Here is a 25,826-nt window from a genome sequence, read left to right as displayed (position 1 = left end):
ACCATCAACATATCGTAACAGCATTCGACACTCGTCAGACCAATGGATCCTTCTCCAGTTGGCCAAGTTCTATCGACTACGGGCACGACACCATATCAGACGATTCCGCATTTGCCTCTCAGTCAGTTAAGGACGTTTTACTGGTCTTCTGGCGTTATAACCAGCCTTACGGTCATGGTCGAGAGTCTCTGATGGGTAATCCACTGCAGTCTTGAATCTGTTGAAGTGGCAAATGGATTTCGTCTGACTATCCTGAAAAGACGTATATCCTCTCTGTTAGAGCTTTCCTTGTGGTATCTGGCCAAATTTGGGTTCATGAAACTATGGAAGCCTAATTCAGTCATACATCATCATATTTCGCATTTCGTATTCCCACACGTGAAATCAAGAGACTATGAATATGGTGGCGCTGAACTTTTGTGCATGTGTATAGTGGAAGACAGAAACAGAATATAGAAACAGGCCACGTCGCGGAGCCAGTCACTCTATGTATGCATATTATTTATATCATCTGAGGAGCAATGAAATAATGTCTCATTTGATTTTATTATACTTTGGATTTTCAATTAAATATATCTGTAGTTAAAAGTTAAAAATAATTACTGAACTGTAGTGGTGTTTTACAAAAACTTGAAAAACCGAAAACAATTGCGAATTATACACAACTGCTGATGGGTATCAGAGAAAACTCGCTTTTTGAGGATCAATCACTTGTTTTTTTATCCCTACATTTCAAACATGGTTGGGGTGATAGGATTAAATTTTCATTTCTTACATTTCTTTCATTAATCTTCACTGAACTAATGTCATTTTACTCCAAATTACCCAGCCACAGATTGTTTTTAAAAACTGTAGCAGGAATGAGTGATGCTTAAATAGACATAATCAAATTTAACAACAATTATTTCAATGTTCCGTTACATAAACAAACAAAGCTGGTAAACTTTCTTTAGCCCCTCAGTCGATGTATAAACAGCGAAATAGATTTGAAATATAAAAAAATATATTATTTATTGATATAGAGTTCCATTGTTAAGGATACAAAAATGATTACAGGTTTGTTCACATCAGTTAGTAGAGTGTGTCTCTCCACAACAATCTTTCATCTTAATTATCAGGTTATGTTAACGGTTGTCTTTCTTTGCCCTCAAGGATCCACTGCATGGGGGTCATGATGACAAGTGACTGTAACATCACTGAATCATACAGAGAACTGCGATATGTCACCGCTGACGTTTCATAATCAAAACCCAAAGGCTGAAGGGTATGTGAAGAAAGATTCCTAAGATATATTTGTTTAATATGAAATATATCCTGTCAGTTAAACCTTTGTCCTCCCGATGATTCAAGTCTTGTTTTCTTAGCTTGATACAGGTGTTCTATGGTCATCCAGTGCATGGATGCGTCAGTGTAACAAATCATGAAATTGTAAAGTCATCAATGACGTCAGATTCCATGCACTATGGGGAGATTTGTGACCGTGTTCTCAAGGAAATTACTTCTAGGAGACTTCGGGGACTAGATCATCTCATGGTGCTATGGCAAATAACACTTTGACGGAGCGATCGATATGTTTTACAAGGAAGGAGAAGTGTTTATAACTGTGGCGCTATTACTTGAACATTGGGTCAGAACCTCAGTAATGACGCCACTCGGCCGTTATGGGGGACACGGTTGTGATTGAGCTCCTTTCCATCCCTGTCAGACTGTGTCCTATCGTGCCATTAGAAAGAAAGGTGTGCCTTCTTTGATGTTTATGTTTTGGAATGAGAGAAGACCGAAACGTGCCTCTTTGATGTTCAACAGAGTGTTTTGTCATACATGATATGTTATTCGGGTTATGCAAGGACAATCACAGAGAGAAATTATTGAGCATTCCAATCACTTTCAAGAAGATATTCCTGTGTTGTAAAAAGATAATCCTTAAGTGGGCGTATCAGCTACCAACCACATTCTTCACCAATTCTTCCCAGAGCGCGGTATTCGATCTCTGCAAATGTATACCTTTTATTGTCGATTTGAGGGGAACATGCATATGCTTGCTGGTCAAATCACATATATTTTGTTGTATAAGTGTTTTAGTGAATTTTAAGGTTTTAAATTAAAGGGAATGAAGATACTGGATTCAAAGTGGAACTGTTTTTTTATGTCATTCACTTTTTCACTAAGAACAACATTTTAATTATAAATGGAGAGATCGAATTTCCTATTGCAATCCAATATGTATGCAAGCCACTGGACTTCCTACATCATTCATATTCGTGACATTCTACTAGTCCGGTTACTGGCTATTATAAGGTAACGGTGGAGGCCGAAACCTGGAAACAACTATCGCAAATTTTGTTCGTGGACAGAATGCTCCAGATGATGCCATTAACGAAATTCTTTGTGATGAGTTTCAATTACCGAGTCCCAATATTCCCCATACAAACAATACATGAATTATGCTTTACTATGTTTCCGGTTACAGTGGCAGAGATACTATGGCCAATATGTAATCATATCTGAAAAATTAAAAGAAAGAAATCACTTGACACAATTGACATTGCATAAACTGTGCTTGAAAAATATTTAGTCATTGGTGTCTACAATTCACAACTCTTTAGGTACAATCGAGCATGCTCTTTCTACAAGATTTCAAAAAGTATCATCCGACTCAAAAGGTGAATTGCGCAAAAGGTGTCTGATCAAAGCCTCAGTAAAGCTTTCAAAAGAGGTAAGTAGAAACTTCCTTCAACAGTATGTTCCCGTGAACAAGTGATTTGCCTTTGCATGTGTTTGTGACTTGCTATCAGTGGGGTAGAGTACGCTTACCTTTTCACGAACACTCGGAATAATCACTATTTGATGATAGTGATTCATAAACACATGCTCATGATCATGAACACATGCTCATGATATAGTCGGAGTCGTACAATCGACTATGCTTTTGGCGGATTTTTTTTACGACAATGGAAAGACTTTTATCGCTTTTACTTTTACTAACGTGTTACATTTATAACCTCATTTCTGGAATATCAACATCCCTACAGGATAAATGGTCGATAGAGTTGCAGCGTCAGTACTGCACGGTATTTTAGACATTGCCTTCCACCAGCACCCATCAGTGCATACGACTACATTGTGGTAGTAGTGATGTGTATGCAGTTGAGGCAGCTAATGGAATAAACTCCATATAACTCACGGTTAAATGTCAAAAGTCAAAAGAGCACTACTCTCCCATACTTTGTGCCAAACCTACACTTGTCTGATATTGAACCATGTGTAACCTGTAGATGAAAGCAAGAGTTAATCTCTTGTGTAGGGAGGCAGGGGTGGCCCAGTCGTCTAAGGCGCCGCGATTCGCGGTACAGAGTTGCATCCCTTGGGCACGCCAGAAACCTATGATTGTGGGTTCGAATCCCGGTTCGCCCCGATTATGTTTCTGGGTTTGTCAGCACCATACCCGTGCTCGTGGGTTTCAACGAAGTGGTAAACGTCTTAGACCTGCATCACTTCGGGCTTTTCTCCCACATTAAGCTGGCACACCGTGATATAACTGTAATACTGTTAAACTCAACTCACTCACTCACTCTTGTGTAGATGACAAATAAGGTAGCAGTGACATTTTTCTTTGAAAATATGTATGATAATAGTAATAAGTAGCTGAAACATACATATTGTAACAACTCGAACCAAACATATATATAAACGTATGCTTACGTTGAGATCATGTTTATCCAGAAAGAACATTTCCATATTAAATTGTCAGGAATGACAGCACTCAGGCTCATTGGTATATGGTTTTTTTAAGAAATGACGTTTCTGAAATTTGCGTTTATGGAGTTATAAAGGTGACTACGATGTGCACGCTATGTAAATACACGTTGCACAGAATTACGGGAAGTGCGCGCTGCAGTTCACCGCATCACAAGCCCCACCCATACTATAATCACCCAATCAGGAAACAGTCGTCCGTTTGCAGGCGTGGCCTAACTTCTTTCCAGTTTATGGAAACATAACCGCAAAAAACATTGCATGGTTAGCCAATCAAATGCCACGGAATCATTTTCAATATATTTATGTCACTTTAATTATATACTGACGTTACAAACAGAAAAAATTCAGATAGCGGGTCTCCAGGCTAGCAGGATCCTGACTAAAGTGGTTTCACTGCATGCTCAAAGATATGTCATGAGTAGTATAACTATTGATGCCCCGAGATTACTGCCAGGCTGGACCAAATATAGCTCAGAAAATCGACATGGCCTCCGTTATAGATCCAAGTAGAGACAATTTTTTATCATCGTGAGTTGAGCATTACATATTGATCTAATAGGGTTCCGATTAACCCAGCTGTAATTTTCTCCAAATAATTCAGCTCAGTTTGATATGAAGTCGGATCCTGTATTAATTTGGTTCACAACACGGAAGCGGGGGATGGCATGGTTGGGAAAGATTCTGTACTTATGAGGTTCGCTAAGGCGTTGTGATACATGTTACCTTGTAATTTAGAATACGAAGGTAGCCCTCATGAGTTCATTCTAGAGGCGACCAAATGGATTAGTGGTCAAGCTGGATGACTTGAGTCCACTGAACGATAACGTTCTTTGATCAAATATTTCATGTAGCCTATTCATATGAATGCGACAAAACGCCTTGCAAAAACATAATAGATCTGAATGCTGAATGTAGAATCCGATGTACGATTCGGACTATTTTGTAAGCATGTGTTTATGAATCACTATCAAATAATGACGGTACCAAGAAGCTTAAGAGATGAGCGTATTCTGTCCCACCGGTGGCACTGGTCACATACACATGCAAATGAAAGTCAAATATTCACCTAATTAAATTCACATGAATATATGGTACAAAATAAGTAAACAATGGGAATTGCATCGAACATCATCATGTATCGAATATGAAAATGTCTACCATTATACGTTCTGAAAGTTTTACTGAGGCCTTGAATGTTGTAACCCCGATCGAACAACGTTTGAGCAAGAGTTGTATGACGCCCTTTGGAAGCTTTGTAGACAGAACATGCTAGATTCTACATCCAAAGTAATTTTTTATAAAGTTTTAATTCCGTTCACAGCGCGGAAGCAGGGGAGGGCATAGTTGAGCAAGATTATGGTCTTATGAGCTTCGTTAAGGCGTTGTGATACATGTTACCTTGTACTTAAATGAAATTTGAATTCGAAATTAAAGGTAGCTATCATGGGCTTCTACAGGGAATGGCCATGTAGATTAGGTGGTAAAAGCTCTGTTACGTCAGTCCATTGAACGATTACGTTCTTTGATCAAATATATTGTAGTCTAATACTATGAATGCGACAAAACCCCTTTTCATGAACATGATATATCTGTGCTATTTGTAGATTCTATGCTCTGATTCGGACTATTTTGTAAGCATGTGTTTATGAATCACTGTCATATTGTGATGGTACAAGGCGTTTGCGAAGAAGTGAGCGTAATCTGCCCCACCGGTGGCACAGTTCACAAACACATGCAAAGGAAAGTCAATTATTCACCTAATTATAAACACAGGAATATATGAAACAAGTCAAAATTGAGAATAACATCAAAATCTTTGGAATCTTCGTAAAAAGAGCATGTTAGATTGTACCTCAAACGTAAATGTTTTTTTTTAAAGTTGATTTTAGTCCAATTATGTTTTAGGCAAAATAGTTGTCACCTTTCCTTTGGCATTTAACATTTATCACCGTCCTTTCTTGAAGTAATATGTGTCTTATAGTTTAAAATTCATTTCCCCTCTTCTAATCGTATTCTGAACTTCACTTTTGTCACCTATCAATCTGCACTTTAGTTCTCTTTGTTATTTTGGCTGCTGAGATATGCAATATGATGTTAATAAGCAACAAGAAAAGCATGTTTCAAAAGGTTTTTTTACTAAGGCCCTCTTGAGGATTCCCTATAAGTATCCAGGTATCCCAGGATATGCTTGTTAGAATGTGTGTAACAGTGCACTGACCCCGGGAATCATTTACTGATTTCCCGCTATCCAGGTGGGCCATTTTCACTCACGCAATGAAAGCAGACACTGATCTCCATTGGAAGGCATGACCGTTCTTAATGGCATAAACTAACAAACAGCTGATACGTATCACAGAAGGTGTTGCTAGCGGGGTTCGGTCCGCGGACACACACACGCGCGCGCGCGTGCACGTCGCTATATAAGTGCCTTGGACGCAAAGTTAAACGCCATTAACGTAGTATAACAACATACACACAACTTCCACTTTACTATGAACTGCTCCTACGCTTGTAGGTTTAAAATAGTACCTTGCGCATTCGCTTCAGTGCCTTGAATTATGGATGAGATAAAGAATGCCAACAGGGCCAGATAGCCGAGCTGTTGACGTCAAGAGAATTATTCACCTCATCTTGGACAAGTGAATTCCAAATAAGGTCCCTTTTACTAAATTATGGGAAATTATTCTCGTTCTTGGAAATTGCAAAAAATATTTGATGTGAGAAAAGTAATATTGATTGCTGGTTGTGATATTTGAGACGATGACGTCAGCGGAATGACCAATACAATACCTAGATAAAAGTAATTAGAAACTGTGGTCCGCGAATACCATTACTTGACGTAATCTAAAAATATATATTGAAATTTAAGAAGCCTTTGTATGATAAGTATCATATTTTAGTACCCACATTAACAATTATTTTTTTATTGTACTGGAACGTAAGCCAAATGTTTCATCTTTCTTTTAAAAAAGCATCATTTTATTATGTAGTTTCTGGTTGAAAATGTTAGTATATATTTATAGTTAACATAAGTGCAAGAGTGTCTCAGTGAAAAATACATGCTCGCCTTAAAAGGTGACTATGCTTGTCGTAAGAGGCAACTCACAGGATCGGGTGGTCAGGCTCACTGACTTAGTTCATGTATGTCATTGTATCCCAATTGCAAACAGTGCAAACGAAGAATATATTTTCTTCAGTAGAATCCACTTTACACAGGAGAAAGTAAATGTGTGCATGATCTTTTCTTAACATATTTTGATTTGTTCTACACGTGTATACACATCAGCATCATCACCACCATACGTCATCATACTACATCATCATCATCATCATCATCATCATCCGTATTTACATTAAATTACAGTTATGAATATGAATCTTTATGGTCACACTTGTTAATGTATTCGTGTACGCCTCAACATACAATTTGCAAATGTGTGTTTGTTTGTTTGTTGTTTAACGCTGCACTCAGCAAATTCCGGATACGTGACGGCGGTCTGTAAATAATCGAGTCTGGACCAGACAATCCAGTGATTGACACCATGAGCATCGATCCACGCAATTGGGATACGATTACATGCATCAACCAAGTCAGAGAGCCTGACCCTCCGATCCCGTAGGTCGCCTCTTACGATAAGCATAGTCGTCTTTTACAGCAAGAATGCGTCGCTGAAGACCTATTCCACCCCGGATCTTCACGGGTCCAATTTTCACACGAGAGCATCTGCGTTATCATTGATGTTCTGTGGTTCATCAATTTGCCTTTTACAGCCTATTGTTTTTTGTGCCTGATGGCCGAGACTGATTATTTTCTGGCGTCGATGTTTTCCATTTACGTGTTAATGATAAATTATTTATTAGTTGTATAAATATACAGAAATAACACATTATTAGTTTTGCAATTGTGGGATCATATTACGAAACGAGGCCTCTATACCAGGATGGCAGTTGGTAGCCTGGTAGTTATTTAGAGCGTTCGCAAGTCAGATCGAAGACCATGTTCGATCGCCAATATAGGTAGTATTTGGGTGTAATTGCGTAGAATAGAACAATTTGAACAATTTCATTTTGATACCCTGACACATTATTAATGGATCAATTATGGTTGGGCGGCCTAGTGGCGAGGAAACACCATGACATAACAGCATAATATTTACCGGCCTCAGATATCGTGCCTCCTTCTCATACACATTTAATGTGGATTCACATTAGGTTTGCAAACAAACTTATAAAATAACATGCTTTAGAAGTCCAAGTAATTAAAACAGAAATGTTTGATTTTGAATTTTGCATAAAAATAGACCAGTTTGCAAAAATCAACGTTTTGTACTCATCATCGTTAGTTTGATGCATTTGTTTGATCTAGCTGGAAGTTCTTTGAGAGACATATAAGAAGACAGCTCCTCCCGAGCGCTTTGAAGTGGAGGGTTTCTTTGTTTTAGTCCTGTTGTGCAGGAAGCTCGTAACATGACTTAAAAAACACGGGGAACATTCATTCATTCTCGTTTCACGAATGACGATTTAATGCACCAAATATGTAATGCACTGTTGAGCTTATATTTTTGTGCAGAATCTGTCAACTGTGGAACGAATTAGATTACCATAAATTTTAAAATCATTTTTCAAATAGAGATAGAGGATTTCACGAGACACGTGGTATATCCTATTTATGATATACTTTTGGTGTAGTATTAAATTATTCTATTACAAATGTAAAACCTTAAAACGTAAATTCTCCTACCTAACACACAGGACGGTTCATCACCCTGCGTATTTGAGAGTGAAACAGTAGTTTCATGTTTGCAAAATCTTGAAAAATATAAACCTACGAGACCAATGTTGGCAGCGGAGGAATACACGCTGGACAATAAACAAAAATGGCGCTTTGCGAAACGATCAGTCTCGATGGACGAGTCTAATGAAAAACTTACATTTTTTTACGTAACATTTTCGAGAGAATAACAAACGGCAAGAAGCGATAAATGGCCACCTGTCAATATTTTGCCTTGTCAATGTAGAACTAACGTAAAAAAAGACGTCAACAGTTTGTGTACGGGCGAGATACGTGCGATAGATGGAGACAATTTCAGGGGAGGAAACTCTTTTACAACAATAGTTCCGTCAAAGTGTCATGTTCACTGCAGTGAAACATCAAGTGTTATGTTCACTGCCATGAAAATATCACTTTTCTCAACTTCAGAAAACTCAGTCTTTCACACTGAAGTGTATAATGATAACATGCCTCTGGTAAATACCTCTGAATTCTCGCCGCCCATAGTTTTCCACACGTGGCTATATATGCCGTAGCCTTTATACAGAAAATCACTCACTCACCCACTCACTCTTATATGTAGGACAGGTATTTTTTAACAGAATAACCTAACCCTTTTTACCTATGCCTCGTTTTGCCAGAACACTATTTGAACATCTAATCATTAAGAAATGATGATCTACCCCTATCTAAGCTCCCCTCCCGAAATTCAATGGGTTGCTACCTTCTTCTTCTTATTATCAGTAGTAATAGTAGTTTTAGTAGTAGCAGCAGCGTAAGGGTACTAGTAGCAGAAGTAGTCGTAGTAGCAGTAGTAGTAGTCGTAGTAGTAGTAGAAGTAGTAGTCGTATTAGTAGTAGTGGTCTTAGTAGTAGTAGTAGTAGTAGAAGTAGCAGTAGTAGTATCATAAGAGTACTAGTAGTAGAAGTACATGTAGTAAAAGTAAAAGTAGTAATAGTAGTAGTAGTCGTATTAGTAGCGGTAGTATTAGCAGCATTAGAGTACTAGTTGTAGAAGTAATAGTAGTAGTAGAAGTACTAGTATCATAAGAGTACTAGTATCAGAAGTAGTAGTAGTAGCAGTAGTAGTAGTCGTAATAGTAGTATGAGCAGCAGTGGTAGCATAAGGGTACTAGTAGCAGAAGTAGTGATTGTAGCAGTAGTAGTAGTCGTAGTAGTAGTAGAAGTCGCAGTAGATGAAGTATTAGTAGTAAGGATCGTAGTAATGGTAGTAGTAGTAGAAGTAGCAGTAGTAGTAGTGTCATAAGAGTACTAGAAGTAGAAGTACAAGTAGTAAAAGTAGAAGTAGTACTTTAACAGTATATCCAGTTATATCGCGGCTTGTCAGCTTAATTAAAGTGGGAAGTGATGCAGGTCTCAGACGTTTATCACTTCGGTGAAACCCACGAGCACGGGTATGGTGCTGACAAACCTAGAAACATAATCGGGGCGAACCTGGATTCGAACCCACAATCATGGGTTTCTGGCGTGCCCAAGGGACGCAACTATGCACAGCGAATCGCGGCGCCTTAGACGACTGGGCCACCCGTGCCCCCTTACTATCATAAGAGTACTAGTGGCAGAAGTAGCAGTAGTAGCATAAGTAGTAGTAGTAGCATAAGAGTACTAGTTGTAGTAGTAGTAGTAGTAGTAGTAGTAGTAGTAGTAGTAGTAGTAGTAGTAGTAGTTTTTCTCAGGTATCATCAAGGTTACAGGTCTTTTGTGTTAATCGTAAAATTAAAATTAAAATTTCTCTAGAAAAAGAAACCTATAGACCAATACATTACAATGACATATCAAGAAAAAGTGCATTGAAGTGCAGAAGTAGCAATAGCAGTAGTAGTCGTAGTAGTAGTAGTAGAAGCAGTAGTAGTGGAAAGTATTAGAGTACTAGTTGTAGACGTAACAGTAGTAGTAGTTGTACTAGTAGTAGTAGTATCATAAGAGTACTAGTAGCAGAAGTAGTAGTAGTAGCAGTAGTAGTAGAAGTAGTGGTAGTCGTAGTAGCAGTAGCAGTAGTAGCAAGAGCAGTAGTGGTATCATAAGGGTACTAGTAGCAGAAGTAGTAGTAGTAGCAGTAGTCGGAGTAGAAGTAGTAATAGATTTATGAGAGTTCGAGTATCAGTAGTAGTAGCAGAAGTACTAGTCGTAGCAGTACTAGTAGTAGTAGTAGTAGTAGTAGTAGTAGTAGTAGTAGTAGTAGTATATGTTTTTCTCAGGTATCATCAAGGTTACAAGTCTTCAAGTCTTTTGTGTTAATCGTAAAATTAAAATTTCTCTAGAAGAAGAACCCTATTGACCAATACATTAAAGTAACTTATATCAAGAAAAAGTGCATTGAAATGCATTCTACACTGGCTACAGGTTGATCAGGTACACGTGGGGTTTATATATATTGTGGCAATTTATATCAATTGTGGCATATATATATCTGCCACAATTGACAGTTGGTGTCGTGGCGGTTAAAACTAAAGAACGATTAATTAACATCACTTTACACAAGAATCGCACTGATGCCTTGTGGCACTTTCTTAATCTGAGCTGCAATGTGTGAACAATATTTGAAATCTTTGAATGTTTCCTCTACCAAGTTTGCATGTGACTTCTACTTCCCGATATAAATCTGTTCATTTTGTGAATAACAACTTTAATAATAATGTGTTAAGTTTCTCTAAAACTATAGTTCACATTGGTGGTGGGCTGGGCTAGTGGTTAAAGTGTTTGCTCGTACTGCAGAACCGGGTTCGATTCTCCTGAGGGGAAAAACATGTAACGCCCATGTTTGGTGTGAAGCCGAGATATTGTTGGATTATTGCGATAAGCTGCAATAAACCGCTTTTTATATTGTACTTCAATTTCCTTACGTGTCAATTAACCTGATTTCTCAGTATTTAAACAACATTACAATGTTTTATAAACCCATCGATTTTAACGAAGAAGTATAATCACCTGTTTCTCCTACCTCTCTAAATTTGACTTAATATTAGTATATATAATACATATGACGTTTTTAAAACAAAGTGTCAAATATCGTGTAGACAGATAATATTTTGACACAATAGGTTTAAGTGAAACAAGTACGAGTCTCTCTCTCTCTCTCTCTCTCTCTCATTTCTGATAACAGCTTTGGGAAACCAGATTGCAACGTTTTATGGACGATACGTACATGTGACATTCCTTGCTTTTATCTTCGTTCCAAGACAAGTTTAACTATTATACAACATAAACAACAATGATATTTATAATAAGAATAGAACAAACAAGCAAAGTGCCATATCAAATCGGCTCAGACTTTCTGAGCGACCACTGCTTCCAGTTTATGTGCAGTGTGTTGAGAAAACCAGCAACCCTACAGAGTCCTTCGCGTGAACTTTTTTTGTGCGATATCACATTTGTTCAGTGAAGAGGGGCTAAGAAATGAAAATGCAGTCACATGACCCCTACCACGTTTGAAATGATGTGAATTTTGTGCCATTTTTTTAAATTGATTTTCAATAAATGACTTGCCTAAGTCAGCTGGCCTCTTGTATATCTGTCCCTTTTGATCCAAATGTGATCGACAAGATTCAGGAAAAACATGACAAATATGCGGGCCTCGTTTTCTAAATGGCACGCTTGCCTCACAAGAACATGTACCTAATTGTCTGTTGTTTAACATAGGGAGAGTATACCAGGAATACAGCCCCTCTGAAAATCTGGGTAATGCAGAAGGCTGCAGTGTTGGGGAGTCTTCACATTCTCCGAAAAGTTCCGGGTGGGTTCGACAAGTAGAGATGGGACTTGCCCCAGAAGAGGCCCAAAACCCACGCAAGAATATCTTGGACGCACTAAAGTCCACACTTCTTGAGTGTGTGAAAGCAACTGGATGGCCAGAAATACCACGAACAAATGCGAAATTACTGAAGCAGCATTGGTACAAAGCCATGCCAATGTATGCATCCCCGACAGTAGAATAGCCGTGACCAGCTCCAGCGACTACATGCACCGTGAACCTGGTGAGCTAACTGCCAACACTCGTCAGACACCTTTGCTCGAACCCTCAGTTACAATAGCCGCAGACCCGAAATTGCAAAAAAACGTTCTCATTATTCTCCCTAAATTACCTGATGCAGTTGTCACTGATGACCCACATGTGGGCTCACAACGTGAAATCCCTGAAGTCGGACTGGAAGATTTTCAGGTCTCTCCCGATTCCAACCACTCTTCTGTTTATGATCCTTCTGATGAATCCTTGTAAAATCTGTTTGTCATTTGATAATAAAATCTGGAATTTACTGATTGAGAAATTGAGACCAATTAAACAATTTAACAAATCACTTCCAAAGAATCAACCTGATCAATTAAATGGCATTATTTCTGTCACTTAATGCGGACTGTTGTTTGCCTGGCATTAATTGTTATAACTACTGCGTGTATGCTGCAGCGCGAACACTGGAGGAACTACACATAGTTACCAAAGACAATGAACCAAACGAAAATCCGGTTCCAAATATTACTAACTAAACCAAGGAAAGATATATCCTGGATATCCTCGGGGTAATCACACGCAAACGTCCAAAATCAAATTGAAAAAAACCCCTTAAAACAAAATATAAAAGTAAAAAATTCTAAATCAAATTCTTGATTCCTAGATGGCAAAGCTAAAAATTTGGACAGAAAGAAAAAAAGAAAATGGAACAACAAAAATAATTTCATAAAACAAAATAAACTGTTCAAATTTAATGAAAAACAGTTTTACCAGCGATTAAATGCAACCAATGGCAGTGATAAGAAAACACCCACCATGGATTCCAGTGAACGATTTTGGAAAGTGTTGTGGTCTTTACCCGGCAACTGCAGCCTCGAGGTACCATGGGAAGAAGCTTATGGTTCACGGATGGATTTTTAGGTCACTGGAATGTATTGACCTCCCCGAGCAGCAACTTGTTTTACTCAAATCTTTAATAAATTGCCGGTCAACTCAACTTGGGATGTATTCGTAATGGCAAGTAGTGACTTTGGTACCCATTTCTATTAGAATAGGAATATTTCATTGCGATTCTTTTAGTCCTTTTCTTTTCCGTCGAGTCCTTTTCTAATGATAATGGCATGTCCTTTGGACTCGACAAATGCAATATTCTTCATCTGAAATGTGGTAAGGTAGAAGATGGAGATTCAGTTAGTTTACTTAGAGGAGGAGTTATTGATCATCTTGTGGAAGTTCAGTTCTGTATTGTCGGACGGTACAGTTATGAGTGTGAACCAAACGAAATTCTTTATCATGATCAGCTCAGATTCAGTTTTTCAAGGAGAGACTTTACTGAACGACCACTGCATTCAGTTAGTTTGCATCATGTTGTGAAGTTCAGCAATCCTACAGAGTCCTTCGCGTGGATGAAGTCAGCTGGCCCGAAAAGTGAAACAAGGCTTTCTCTCAGCTGCTCAGGACCAGTCACTTCTCACTCGAAACCGTCAATATCGGATTTTGCATCAAAATGTAAATATAAAAAGTAGATTATGCAATGAATTTAATGAGACTGTCCAACACAGTGTCAGTGGATGCCCAGCTTTGGCACAAACAAGGTATCTTCAGCGACATGATGGAGGAGCTCGGTCCTTTTATTACCGTCTTCAGTGTGCTTGTGGTTACGACACAGGTCCATTCTTGGTACGACCGAGAATATTCAGAGGGCGTCTTGGAAAATAATTAATACAAACTTCATTGGAATACAGCCCTAACAATCTGGGTAATGCATATGCTGCTTTGTTTGGGAGTCTTCACATTCTCCGAAAAGTTCTGGGTGGTTTGGACTAGTAAACAGCATAGCCCCCGGTATTTTGTTCTTTTTGAACAGTGTGCACACGATGTTTTATTCTCAGTTCCCTGGGAAAAATACAACCAAGGCTACCTGTGGGACGTAAGAAGGTAACAGTTAACTTACGTCTCACCCTACCGGGTACCCATTCACATACTATGTCACAAGGATATGTCTTTGATTACAGAGTTATAATCTTCTACGTGCACATTAAAATTATTCACTTGTCAAGACGACCACGGAAGCTTCTTGTCGTTGCAATTGAATGGGGGTCACAATAAAGATACATTTTTGACCTTTGTAAACTAATGTACATATGCCTAATGAAGAGAGGATCGTTTAAGTTTCTTTATTTCGCCATACGACTCTTGCTCAATATCTGCTTGATCAGGGTTAGAATACTCAAGGCCTCAGTAAAGCTTTCAAAATGTGGAGGACATTTGACGCACCAATAACCAAAATGATGCCCGATACATAAATTATGTTCATATGCTGCCATGTTTTCACAGTCGAACAAATGGTATGCTTTTGCCTGTGTTTTTGACGAGGGATAACAGTGGTGCAGGATACGCTCACCTCTTCGCGAACATCTCTTTTCGTCGCTATTTGATAGTGATTCAATGCATGACATAATCGTTTTTAGCGTAGATTTCGTATCTTTATGGAAAGAGATTAGTTGCTTGTGTTTGCAGCTGATTAAGGAAAGTGAAAGCTAGACAATTCTTCTGTGTGTATAGAAAACACTGTAAATTGTATCAAATAGGCCCCGACGAGCTGCGGGATCTTATTAGTAATCCTAGAAACATCTTTCATCAAACTCAGTCTCAAAATCACCCATTAATGGCCTGTTGACAAGTGCGGAACTGGAGATCCTTAAAAGACCCTGTAAGACCTGGGGTACTTCTGTGACGAGTCATTTAGTCATTTGAGCAGGAATGGCACGAGTAGTTCATAAGTAGTCCTCTCCCTTAATGCGTCGGCATTTCCAAATGACCACGATCTAATTTGATACTCCAGACCCTTATTTGAAGTGTGGTACCGAAGCGGCACTTGTTGAACGCACGACATATATCGATGTTACATTCAATAAACTACAACAGTACCACTAAACAGAACACCGGACCTGGTGCCAGTGGTCGCGATTACATATTTGTTTGGATTCTAGGCAAGAAAATATTCCAAGTATCCCATGCTAATCTTATAGCAGACTGAAAACGATCTCCGAACGAACCATCATTTCTTTTGCTTTCAGTCACGAGTATGGTTTGTCTGGTCAGATTCGGTTATTTACTGGTCCACAGGAAATCTTCGGACTTTTTTGGTTCTGGCGTACGACTGATGTGAATGAGTGACTGGGCGGCTGGACAACCTCGGTGGCAATATTCAAGGTTTTCCACCCTTATTTTTAGAGTCATACAGCCGGAATATTGCTGAGTGCGGCGGTAAACAACAAACAAAAATAAAAATAATTATTTTTTAAAATATAACTTCATATATTTGTTAAAAACCAAAAGGAAATTCGCATAAAACAAAACTGCTGGCGGGTATCTTAGGCAAGTCATTTATTGAAAATCAATTTTAAAAAATGGCACAAAATTCACAACATTTCAAACGTGGTAGGGGTCATGTGACTGCATTTTCATTTCTCAGCCAAGTCTTCACTGAACAAATGTAATATTGCACAAAATTACCCAGCCCCAGATTGCCTTTCACAAACTGTAGCAGAAATGAGTTATGGTTAAATAGACATAATCAAATTTAACAACTGTCCTTTTAGTATTGCATCATATAAAAGACAAACCCGGTAAACTTTCCTTTGCCCCTCAGGAATTGGTCTAGCACAGAGGGTCGGCCCTGTGGTCTTCCAGAACATCGGTCCAGGGAGAGACAATGGTGTCACAGTAGCTCGGTACACAGATCAAGTCTTGAGACCACATGCCATACCTCATTTGGTACGTCGCCGCAACCCCGAGTTTCAGCATGATAACGCCCGTGCCCACACTGCGAGAGCAACAAGAGACTTCCTCCAGCAGAAGGACATCAGAACCATGCAGTGGCCTGCCCTCAGTCCCGATTTAAATCCCATTGAGCACCTATGGGACGAGATTCAAAGACGGCTGAATGACGTCCGACCAAAGCCGACAACTGCAGCCGAAATGCGTCAGGCGTTTCTCAGAGTGTGGGCTCAAGTTCCTATGGCCTTCATCAACCACCTCACCATTCCATGTATCGACGTTGCACGGCAGTCATCAATGCACATGGCGGACACACGAGATACTGACTTGTGATGTCATTTTCTCAGAGACTAGTGTTGTGTTACACTTTAAAAACATTTGACACTTTAATTTCAACCTTGATGATCAGTTTTGCCAGGTTTCATCTTTTTAATATGTCTCAAAGTATGTTTACAGTGTTTGGACAAATAAGGTTTCTCATATATCTATCCATGGTCACGTTTTGTTTGCGGTTCAGTATAGATTCCTTTCCTGTTTGGTAAGCTTTTATCCTACCAATGATTCAGTCTTGTATTCTTTGCCTGATAGAAGTTCTATAATCAACACTACATGGATGCGTCAGTGTAACCAATTCTTAAGACGCTCGACAGTTGTTACGTCATCAATGACGTCAGCATCAATGCTGATCGGGGAGATCTGTGACCGTGTTGCTAAGAAAATCACCTCTAGAAGACTTCGGGGAATAGATCATCTCATCGTACTGTGGTAAATAACACTCTGACGGAGCGATCGATATTTTTTCGAAGAAGGTGAAGTGTTTTATAACTGTGACGCTATTACTTGATCATTGGGTCAAAACCTCGGTAATGACGCCACTCGGTCGTTATTGGGACACGGTTGTGATTGAGCTCCTTTCCATAACTGTCATACCTGGTCCGATAGTCCTCCAATGACAGCAATTAGAGAGAAATGAGTCCTTTCTGTGAAGTTTTTGTTTGGAATAAAGAAAGACAGAAAGTTGCCTCTTTGATGTTATTGTATCGTCAGTGAATTCAAGAAAGTACTTTTTCACACATGCTATTTTATTCGTTTTATACAAAGACAATTGCAGACGGAACTTAGTAAGATTTTCAAGAAGATGTATCGTGTGCTGTAAAAATATGTAATCCTTCAGTGAACGTAACAGCTAGCAACCCCATTCTTCTCTCACTGCAAGCCCCAATGTCCTGTATTCCATTGGTGCAAATTTATACCTTTCATATTATATTTGACGGGGACATGTTTGTGATCAAATCGGTATATGTTGTAGTATAAATGTTTTTGTATATTGTAAGGTATTACATTAAAGGGGCGAAACATGATGGTGCTACCGTAAGCGTGGCCATTTTACTATGACTCTTAATTGATCATCTTAAGCTTGGCTGATATACGTCTATATGTCAGATTTCAAAGGGATGTCATCAGAACAGGATCGATAAATGGACAAATATTGTTTAACGCCGCAATCAGCCGTATAACAGTATATCATGTTGGCCTGTACATATATGTTTTCTAGTAGAGTGAGTGAGTGAGTATGGTTTTACGCCGCTTTTAGCAATATTTCATCAATATGACGGCGGGGGACACCAGAAATGGGCTTCACACATTGTACCCATTTCGGGAATCGAACCCGGGTCTTCGGCATGACTAGCGAACGCTTTAATCATTAGGCTACCCGACCGACCCTTTTCTAGTAGAGAACTTGTAACTTAATCATAAGTTCATTTATTATTCACTATTTCAATCAAGTAAATGCTCAAGGCGTTTCATATTCCCCTGGACCGCCTCCGTGGTCTAGTGGTAGAGCGTCCGTTCGGAGAGCGGAAGGTCTGGGGTTCGATCCCCGGCCGGGTCATACCAAAAGACGTTAAAAGATGATACTTGTTGTTACCCTGTCTGGCGCTCGGCATTAAGGGGCTAAAACAAGGACTGGTCGGCTCGGAGTCAGTTTACGGTGTCTGAGTGGGGTAATCATGTTAAACTGTGGTATGGTATCTCAGTGGGCTAGCACTATAAATCAGCGTCAGTCCGGATGAATACAAGCAGCCACATACACACACGTGCTTGCACGTCGCTGTCTTAGTGCAGTAATCTTGGTCGCGACTTTAAACCCCATTTCCCCTCACCTCATATCACTCTGGTCAATATTCATTCACAGGTCTGTGGGGAGTGTACAACCGAAGCTGCGTGTGAGGTGCTGGAAGGTGAACAGTCAGACCAACAGTCAGACTACCACCTCATCCTACCGTGTACACATTCGTTCATGGATTCATATTGCTCTTTTGGTTGTTGCATCTTGCTATTGGTGTGTAGTGTTCCGGCTAAATCACTGCAGATTGTAAACACTGGAAGTCATTCACCTTTTCGACAAGAACAACATTTTAGTTATGAATGGAGGGATAGAATTAACTATTGCTATCCAATTTGTATGCAAAGAAGGATTTATTGTAAGCCGCTAGGCTTCCTACACCATGAATATACATGCGAACTACCAGTCAGGTTATATACAGTATAGGCGGAGGTCATAGCCAGGAAATTAAATAGTAAACTATTTGAAAGTTTGTGTTAGTGGACAGAGTGTTCAGATGATGCCATTAACAAACTTCTTCATGAAGAGATTTAATAACGTGAGTGTCAATATTCCTCATAACACCACTACATGAATGATGTTTTACGATTAAAACAATTTACAGGTTACATTGATAGAGATACCAACATGTATGCTTATGTTCTATGCAAAACCGTCTGGCATCCAATTTGGTACTACACACAGCGAGAGTTATGCTTGTGTTGTCACATTAACTAAGGACATAACCGCTGAAGAATTCGACTTCTGGATGTGTGGATTCATATGTGAGGTGCGTCGCCAAGATGGAAGTCCATACCCTCGCATGTCATTAAAGAACCCATGTCTTGGAATTCTGCGTTACCTCAAAGAAGAGTACAAGCGATTTGACTTGAATTTAATGGATACAGATAATGCACAATTTTCCAGGTTGAGAGCAACACTTGATGGCCAAATGAAGAAACTGGATTCGGAAGGTGTAGGAAATGTAGTTAAACAGGCCAAGAGCATTTCACCACTGGAAGAAGAGAAATTATGGGAGACAGGTACATTCGGTATTGACAATTCTGAATTTCTGTTCAACACAGTTTATTTCTACAACTGCAAGATATTTGGATTAAGGGCGGCTGATGAACATTCTTCACTATGTGTAGATCAGTTTGTTTTCGGCAAAGATGACGAGGGAGAATTTGTAGATTTCCTGGGAGGAACTTGCAAGAATAACCAGGGAGGGCTAAAACAAGGTGGCAAGGTTCCATTCAGGTGAGAACTTTTAAATTAGTTTATAAAATTCTAGTGTCTCATATCGCGAGATATTTCACCAGGCTTAACTATTTCCAACACACTGTCCAACACAAATACGGCAGAAATATGGAGATTTCCGTTATTTTGGTTTATTTTAATGCTAATTTACAATAATTTTCCAGTTTCATATTTACATGCCTTGAACGTAATATCACAGTGTGTCAACTGATTCATGTAGCTACCTAAATAACGCTTACTATGTATTTTCACACGTGTTCGCCAATTATGTCCAAGAGTCAAACCCAAGATGCTATGTAAAAGTGCTACAAGAATACATGGAATCCACCCCCCTAGGAGGACCGTTCTATCGACGACCTTTGTCGGCACGTGACGGAGAAAACGTGGGGTATTCTCACCAGAAAGGTTGGCGTGCACACGTTTGAGAAGCTGTTTAAGAAAATATGCGACAAAGCTGGTATAACAGGACATCACACTGGTCATTCTGGCAAGGTAAATATTATTACATTGACATCTCATTTAACCCTTGTACTGCTGAAAAAATCTTTAGTGCGGCGTAAAACTCCAACTCCTCCTCCACTCCTCCGTTTAATACATTTTACTCTGAATTTAATAAGAGTAAATCAGCCTTCAGCATGACAAGGACTAAAAATTTATTTGCATGATCGTATTATATAGCGCCATAAATGCGTATATGTCCATTTTCACAATTAATCTTAGTGTTTCAGGTAAAAACAGCAGCTCGCCTGTTCCACCAAAAAAGTGGACGAACAGCTAGTTCAAGAAAGGAGGGCCACAGAAGTCTAGCTGTGAGAGCGTACAAGCGCACGAGAGAAACACAGCAGAAAGAAATATCGGATCTCCTCCAGCCGCCAAAGCCCAAGGAATCAAAGATTGAACCGAAGACATCGCCTCCCAAGTCTCCAGTTGCAACATGCATTTTGCCTGATAAGTCAGATGCAAAGCCTGTTACCATTAAATGTACGAAACGGAACGGTGATAGTTTTGAAATTATGTTCTAATTTTGGGACAATGCAAATAAAAACCTTGATGACTTTTTCTGTTTTTTTACACAAAATGGGAATGGTCAAAAGTGGAGTGATATCGCTGATATCACTACTCTTCTGGAATAAAAGTGGAGTTGTATCGCTGATATCACTACACTTTTGGGAACGTTATGGGAAATGAACGTACAGTTTTAACAAAAGAAACCATGGCAACGAGACCGGAAGTAGCGTATAACATGTTACCGTGATTTTTCAGGTGTACAATTCGCTTCCTTTTGCATGTGTTTGTGATGGGTGTCATCAGTTGGACAGGATACGTTCATGTATTCGCGAACGACTGGTATCATCGCTAAATGATAGGGATACATAAATACAAGATATAGTCGGCTTTTACCAGAGATTCGGTATCTTCATGAAAAGAGTTTTGTCGCTTTTGTTTGGAACTGATAACATAAAGAGAAAGCTTAAAGAAATGGATTTTCACCTGACCAAATGTATCAAAGAGACATAATCTATTAGGAAAAAGAGAATATTATATTTACTGTTACCTGCTGACATTACAAAATGTCAGTAGAAAGGACCAGTAACCAGGCCTATATGTATTCACTGTGATGCCAAATTAATGAATGTGCTGAGAGAAGAATGTGGTATATCAATGGGACTATAGGATCATGTATACACCAGTCAAGATGGCATTAGCGATTTGTAGCCCTATCAATTCGTCTTTGTGTATAGAAAACACTGTAAATTGTATCAAGTAGGCCCCCGACAAACTGCGTGATCTTATTAGTAATCCTTTAAACATGTTTCATCACACTCAAAATCACCCTTCAATGGCCTGTTGACAAGTGTGGCACTGGATATTCTAATAACACCTTTAATGGCTTGGGAACGGCTGTGAATAGTCATTTGGTCATTTGAGCACGCGTAGTTCATTAGCAGGGCTCTCCCTTAATGCATCGGCTTTTCCAAATGACCACGATCTAATTTGATACTCCAGATCATTATTTGAAATGTAGTACCGAAGCGGCACTTGTTAGACGCACGACTTATATCGATATCACATTTAAAAAACTACAGCAGAACTGCTCTGAAACATTACTAAATTTCCTGGTACACTGGCCGCGATTAGTCTTATTGTGATTCCAGGCAAGGAAATATTCAATGTATTCCATGCTAATCATAAACTGACAGCAGACTGAAAAGGAACTGTAGTTCTTTGCATTTGCCTCCTTTTGGAATTGGTTTGTCTGGTCTGGACTCGATTAATGCCTGACCCATTTGGAAACCCCGGACTTTTCAGGTTCTAGCATCCGGCTGGAGTGAATGAGTGGGTTGGAACAACAAGCGTGGTGACAATAGTTAAGTTTTATTACCCCGTGTTGGCTTTATGATGCTCTGTGTTAAGAGTATTTGACGTTTTCTCTGGTAGTATTTTTCAAATGATTTAATCTACCTCCCGGTTAGAAAAAGTGGTTAAATGCGTATTCTATTACGTTAGGCCTATTTATGTTTTTTATTACGTAAGCAATACGCATGTCAACTTTCCCCAACTTTTCTATTGTGTCAACAAAGTTACACAAATAGAACTTTGCTCAACCCTCCATCCATTGGCTACATTAACATACATACTGATAACATAGGATATAAGCATAAACATTAACATACATACTGATAACATAGGACATAAGTATAAACATGCTCCCCCTCCTCCCCTCCCCCACCACCCCACGCTAAGAAAAACATATATGTTTTGACTCCGAGGGGCCTGTCAATTAATTCTCGACACACGGCAGCTTGAGTTGAGCAGTCAACAACCAGAAAAAAAGAAATATTCAGGACAGCCTAACACATTTCCCCAATAATTTGGATTACGTGAACATAAATTTGATTCCTATCTGATACCAAGAATACTGGGTAGCAAATGTTAGTATTAGGGCAAGAAGCAGTTAAAATGTTTCACTCAATCGTGTTTTTGTACCCATTTCGGGAATCGAACCCAGGTCTTCGGCGTGACGAGCGAACGCTTTAACCACTAGGCTACCCGACCGCCCCTTTTCTAGTAGAGAACTTGTAACATAATCATAAATTCATTTATTATTCACTATTTCAATCAAGTAAATGCTCAAGGCGTTTCATATTCCCCTGGACCGCCTCCGTGGTCTAGTGGTAGAGCGTCCGCCCGGACTTCGATCCCCGGCCAAGCCATACCTCCAAAAAAAGATGGTACGTGTTGTTACCCTGTCTGGCGCTCGGCATTATGACTAAAACAAGGACTGATCGGCTCGGAGTCAGTTTACTGTGTCTGAGTGGAGTAATCATGTTAAACTGTGGCATGGTATCTCAGTGTGCAAGCACTATAAATCAGCGTACAAGCAGCCACATACACACACGTGCATACACGTCGCTGTCTTAGTGCAGTAATCTTGGACGCGACTTTAAACTCCATTTCACCTCACCTCATATCACTCTGGTCAATATTCATTCACAGGTCTGTGGGGAGTGTACAACCGAAGCTGCGTGTGAGGTGCTGGAAGGTCAACAGTCAGACTACCACCTAATCCTACCGTGTACACATTCGTTCATGGATTCATATTGCTCTTTTGTTTGTTGCATCTTGCTATTGGTGTGTAGTGTTCCGGCTAAATCACTGCATATTGTAAACACTGGAAGTCATTCACCTTTTCGACCAGAACAACATTTAAGTTATGAATGGAGGGATATAATTAACTATTGCAATCCAATTTGTATGCAAAGAAGGATTTATTGTAAGCCGCTAGGCTTCCTACACCATGAATATACATGCAAACTACCAGTCAGGTTATATACGGTATAGGCGGAGGTCATAGCTAGGAAATTAAATAATAAACTATTTGAAAGTTTGTGTTAGTGGACAGAGTGTTCAGATGATGCCATTAACAAACTTCTTCATGGAGAGATTCAATAACGTGAGTGTCAATATTCCTCATAACACCACTACATAAATGATGCTTTACGATTAAAACAATTTACAGGTTACATTGATAGAGATACCAACATGTATGCTTATGTTCTATGGAAAACCGTCTGGCATCCAATTTATCAGGTTGCAAAGGTAATTCGGTGACGTCTACCTTGCTTAGCGTTTTCAAAATTTAATCACCGCACCGCAAAATGGATTGTCGGTCTTGGAAGCACCACAGGGCCAATTTGTGTTTCACTCAATCGTTTTTTTAGGCCCGGAGAAGGACAAATATTTTCTTTGGCTTAGAGTACTGATTTGAGACCAGCTCCCGGCGACGTGGAGGATGTTTTTCCTTCCCTGGCTTAGTTCGTTGTAGTAGATTTCTTCTATGTTCATATACTTATCAGTGTTTTATAGAAGGAATCTAATCTAACTGCTGTTGTTTGATTGCAAACGAATGAGATTCAATGTTCTTAAAGACACAATGAACATGTTGATCAATATACACATTAAACGACATTTGCGCCGCAATGACAAATTGTTTCCGAAAGATCCCTTGAAGTGACCTCTATTAAAGGACGTGTTTCAAGCATTCCCGTGGCTGCTCTCCCGACACTGTGAGGGACCAGGCTTTCAAAATTCTATAGCAACTAGTGACCCAGCTTCCAACATTAAATATTTTCCGGTGACCAGGCTTCTGACATTATTTTTCATTAATGACCAGGCTCCCAACATTGAATAGTCACCAGTGACCAAGCTTTCCCCGTGAAATTTGTCACCAGTGACCTGGCACTCAAAAATATAATAATCCCTAGTGACCCTTCCGTATATATGTAATACTATTTTTTTAAAACAGGTAATAAAATGTACATTTTTACCACTACATGTTTTTCTCATAAAGACAAATAACACAAAAGGGCAGAAATAAACAGCTTGTCAATTTGTAGGCCCTAGCCATAAATAGCTTATAAGCCCAAGCCTTTGTTCGTTGATGAAAGCAAAGCGATAGATCGTCTTGATGCTGACGCAACGTGCTTGCAGTTTCTTTTATTCATCAGTATGTGATTAGAGTACGGAACACCATTACAAGATCTTTTTAGAAACCACCGTCTTGACATTTCGTGTTAATAAATCGGCCTCGGCGCCCTCGCTGTTTCCTAAGGAATGCTAATGGACGTGCAAACCCTGAGAAAAAAACGCAGTCCTGGTTTGTGGTTGGTCACTTTCATTTATTTGGAATCAAAGCAAAATCATAAAAAAACAGTTTATTCTCACAGACCATGATATCGCAGCAACATCGAAATTTGAGTTTTTTTCTGCGTGAACGTTGTCGGGTAGATGAGAACTGCCAGGGCCACATGGGAGATGAAAACGTGTCAGCGTGTCCTGGGAGAGCGCCACCTGGCGGAATGACTAAACAGATTCAGTGTCAATCAGTTAGCGATTTGCTGGAGCGCTTGTTGTGCATCGATATAAATAATCGATATGAAATTGTATTAGTCATGAAGTGATTGGAATATCAGTTGGAGGTATCAAAGGAAATCAATACCTTTGTCAATAACCAGTTCTCCGCCTAGTTACGTACGTTTTCTTTTAAGAAAACATTACTTGATTTCCAACTAAATTATTCCGCTTTCATCAGACTTCAATGTTCGCTTTAAATGGAGATTGGTGGTTGTATAGACTTTCACTAACCTATGTTCCATCACCGAATATAAACTAATGTGCTTGAGCGCTATGTTGCCATTTGACCTTTTCATCATGTTACACTGACTGAGATTATGCTTATTTCGGTAAAGGGGCCACCGATACATATACACCAACATTATGCGTAAAACAAGCGAGTTGCGAGTTGTGTTTATCGCCGCTCTTAACAGTATTCAAGTTATATCACGGCTTGTCAGCTTAATGTGTGAGGAAAGGCCGAAGTGATGCAGGTCTTAGACGTTTACCACTTTGGTGAAACCCATGAGCTCGGGCATGGTGCTGAAATACCTAGAAACATAATTGGGGCGAACCGGGATTCAAACCACCAATCATAGGTTTCTGTCGTGCCCATGGGATGCAACTCTGCACAGCGAATTGTGGTGCCTCAGATGACTGGGCTACCCCTGCCGCCGCGTAAAACAAGGTATGTAACGTAATATACACTTAGTCAGCATTCTCATGATTTTCCAGAGGATGTATCCTGTGGTGTAAAATTTTGTAATCCTTCAGTGAACGTAACAG

General features: G+C 39.4%; 1 protein-coding gene across 1 annotated transcript; it reads left to right on the top strand.

Annotated features, from left to right (window-relative positions):
* Positions 1-19,155: 19,155 nt before the first annotated feature.
* LOC139466909 (uncharacterized) lies at positions 19,156-20,668 on the top strand. Its single transcript, XM_071248635.1, has 3 exons — positions 19,156-19,646; positions 20,048-20,138; positions 20,375-20,668. The coding sequence occupies exons 1-3, from the start codon at positions 19,156-19,158 to the stop codon at positions 20,666-20,668; spliced, it is 876 nt and encodes a 291-aa protein (XP_071104736.1).
* The last annotated feature ends 5,158 nt before the right edge of the window (positions 20,669-25,826 follow it).

This window comes from Haliotis cracherodii, unplaced genomic scaffold, assembly GCF_022045235.1.
Source record: "Haliotis cracherodii isolate W230 unplaced genomic scaffold, xgHalCrac1.p SCAF_19, whole genome shotgun sequence".
NCBI lineage: Eukaryota > Metazoa > Mollusca > Gastropoda > Lepetellida > Haliotidae > Haliotis > Haliotis cracherodii.
This window is presented reverse-complemented; position numbering and strand designations above follow the sequence as displayed.

Coding starts and splice junctions, on each gene's coding strand:
- LOC139466909 (XM_071248635.1), top strand. CDS start 19,156: ATGTGTGGATTCATATGTGAGGTGCGTCGCCAAGATGGAAGTCCATAC. Junction 19,647..20,047: donor GGTGGCAAGGTTCCATTCAG/GTGAGAACTTTT, acceptor TATTCTCACCAG/AAAGGTTGGCGTGCACACGT. Junction 20,139..20,374: donor ACACTGGTCATTCTGGCAAG/GTAAATATTATT, acceptor TTAGTGTTTCAG/GTAAAAACAGCAGCTCGCCT.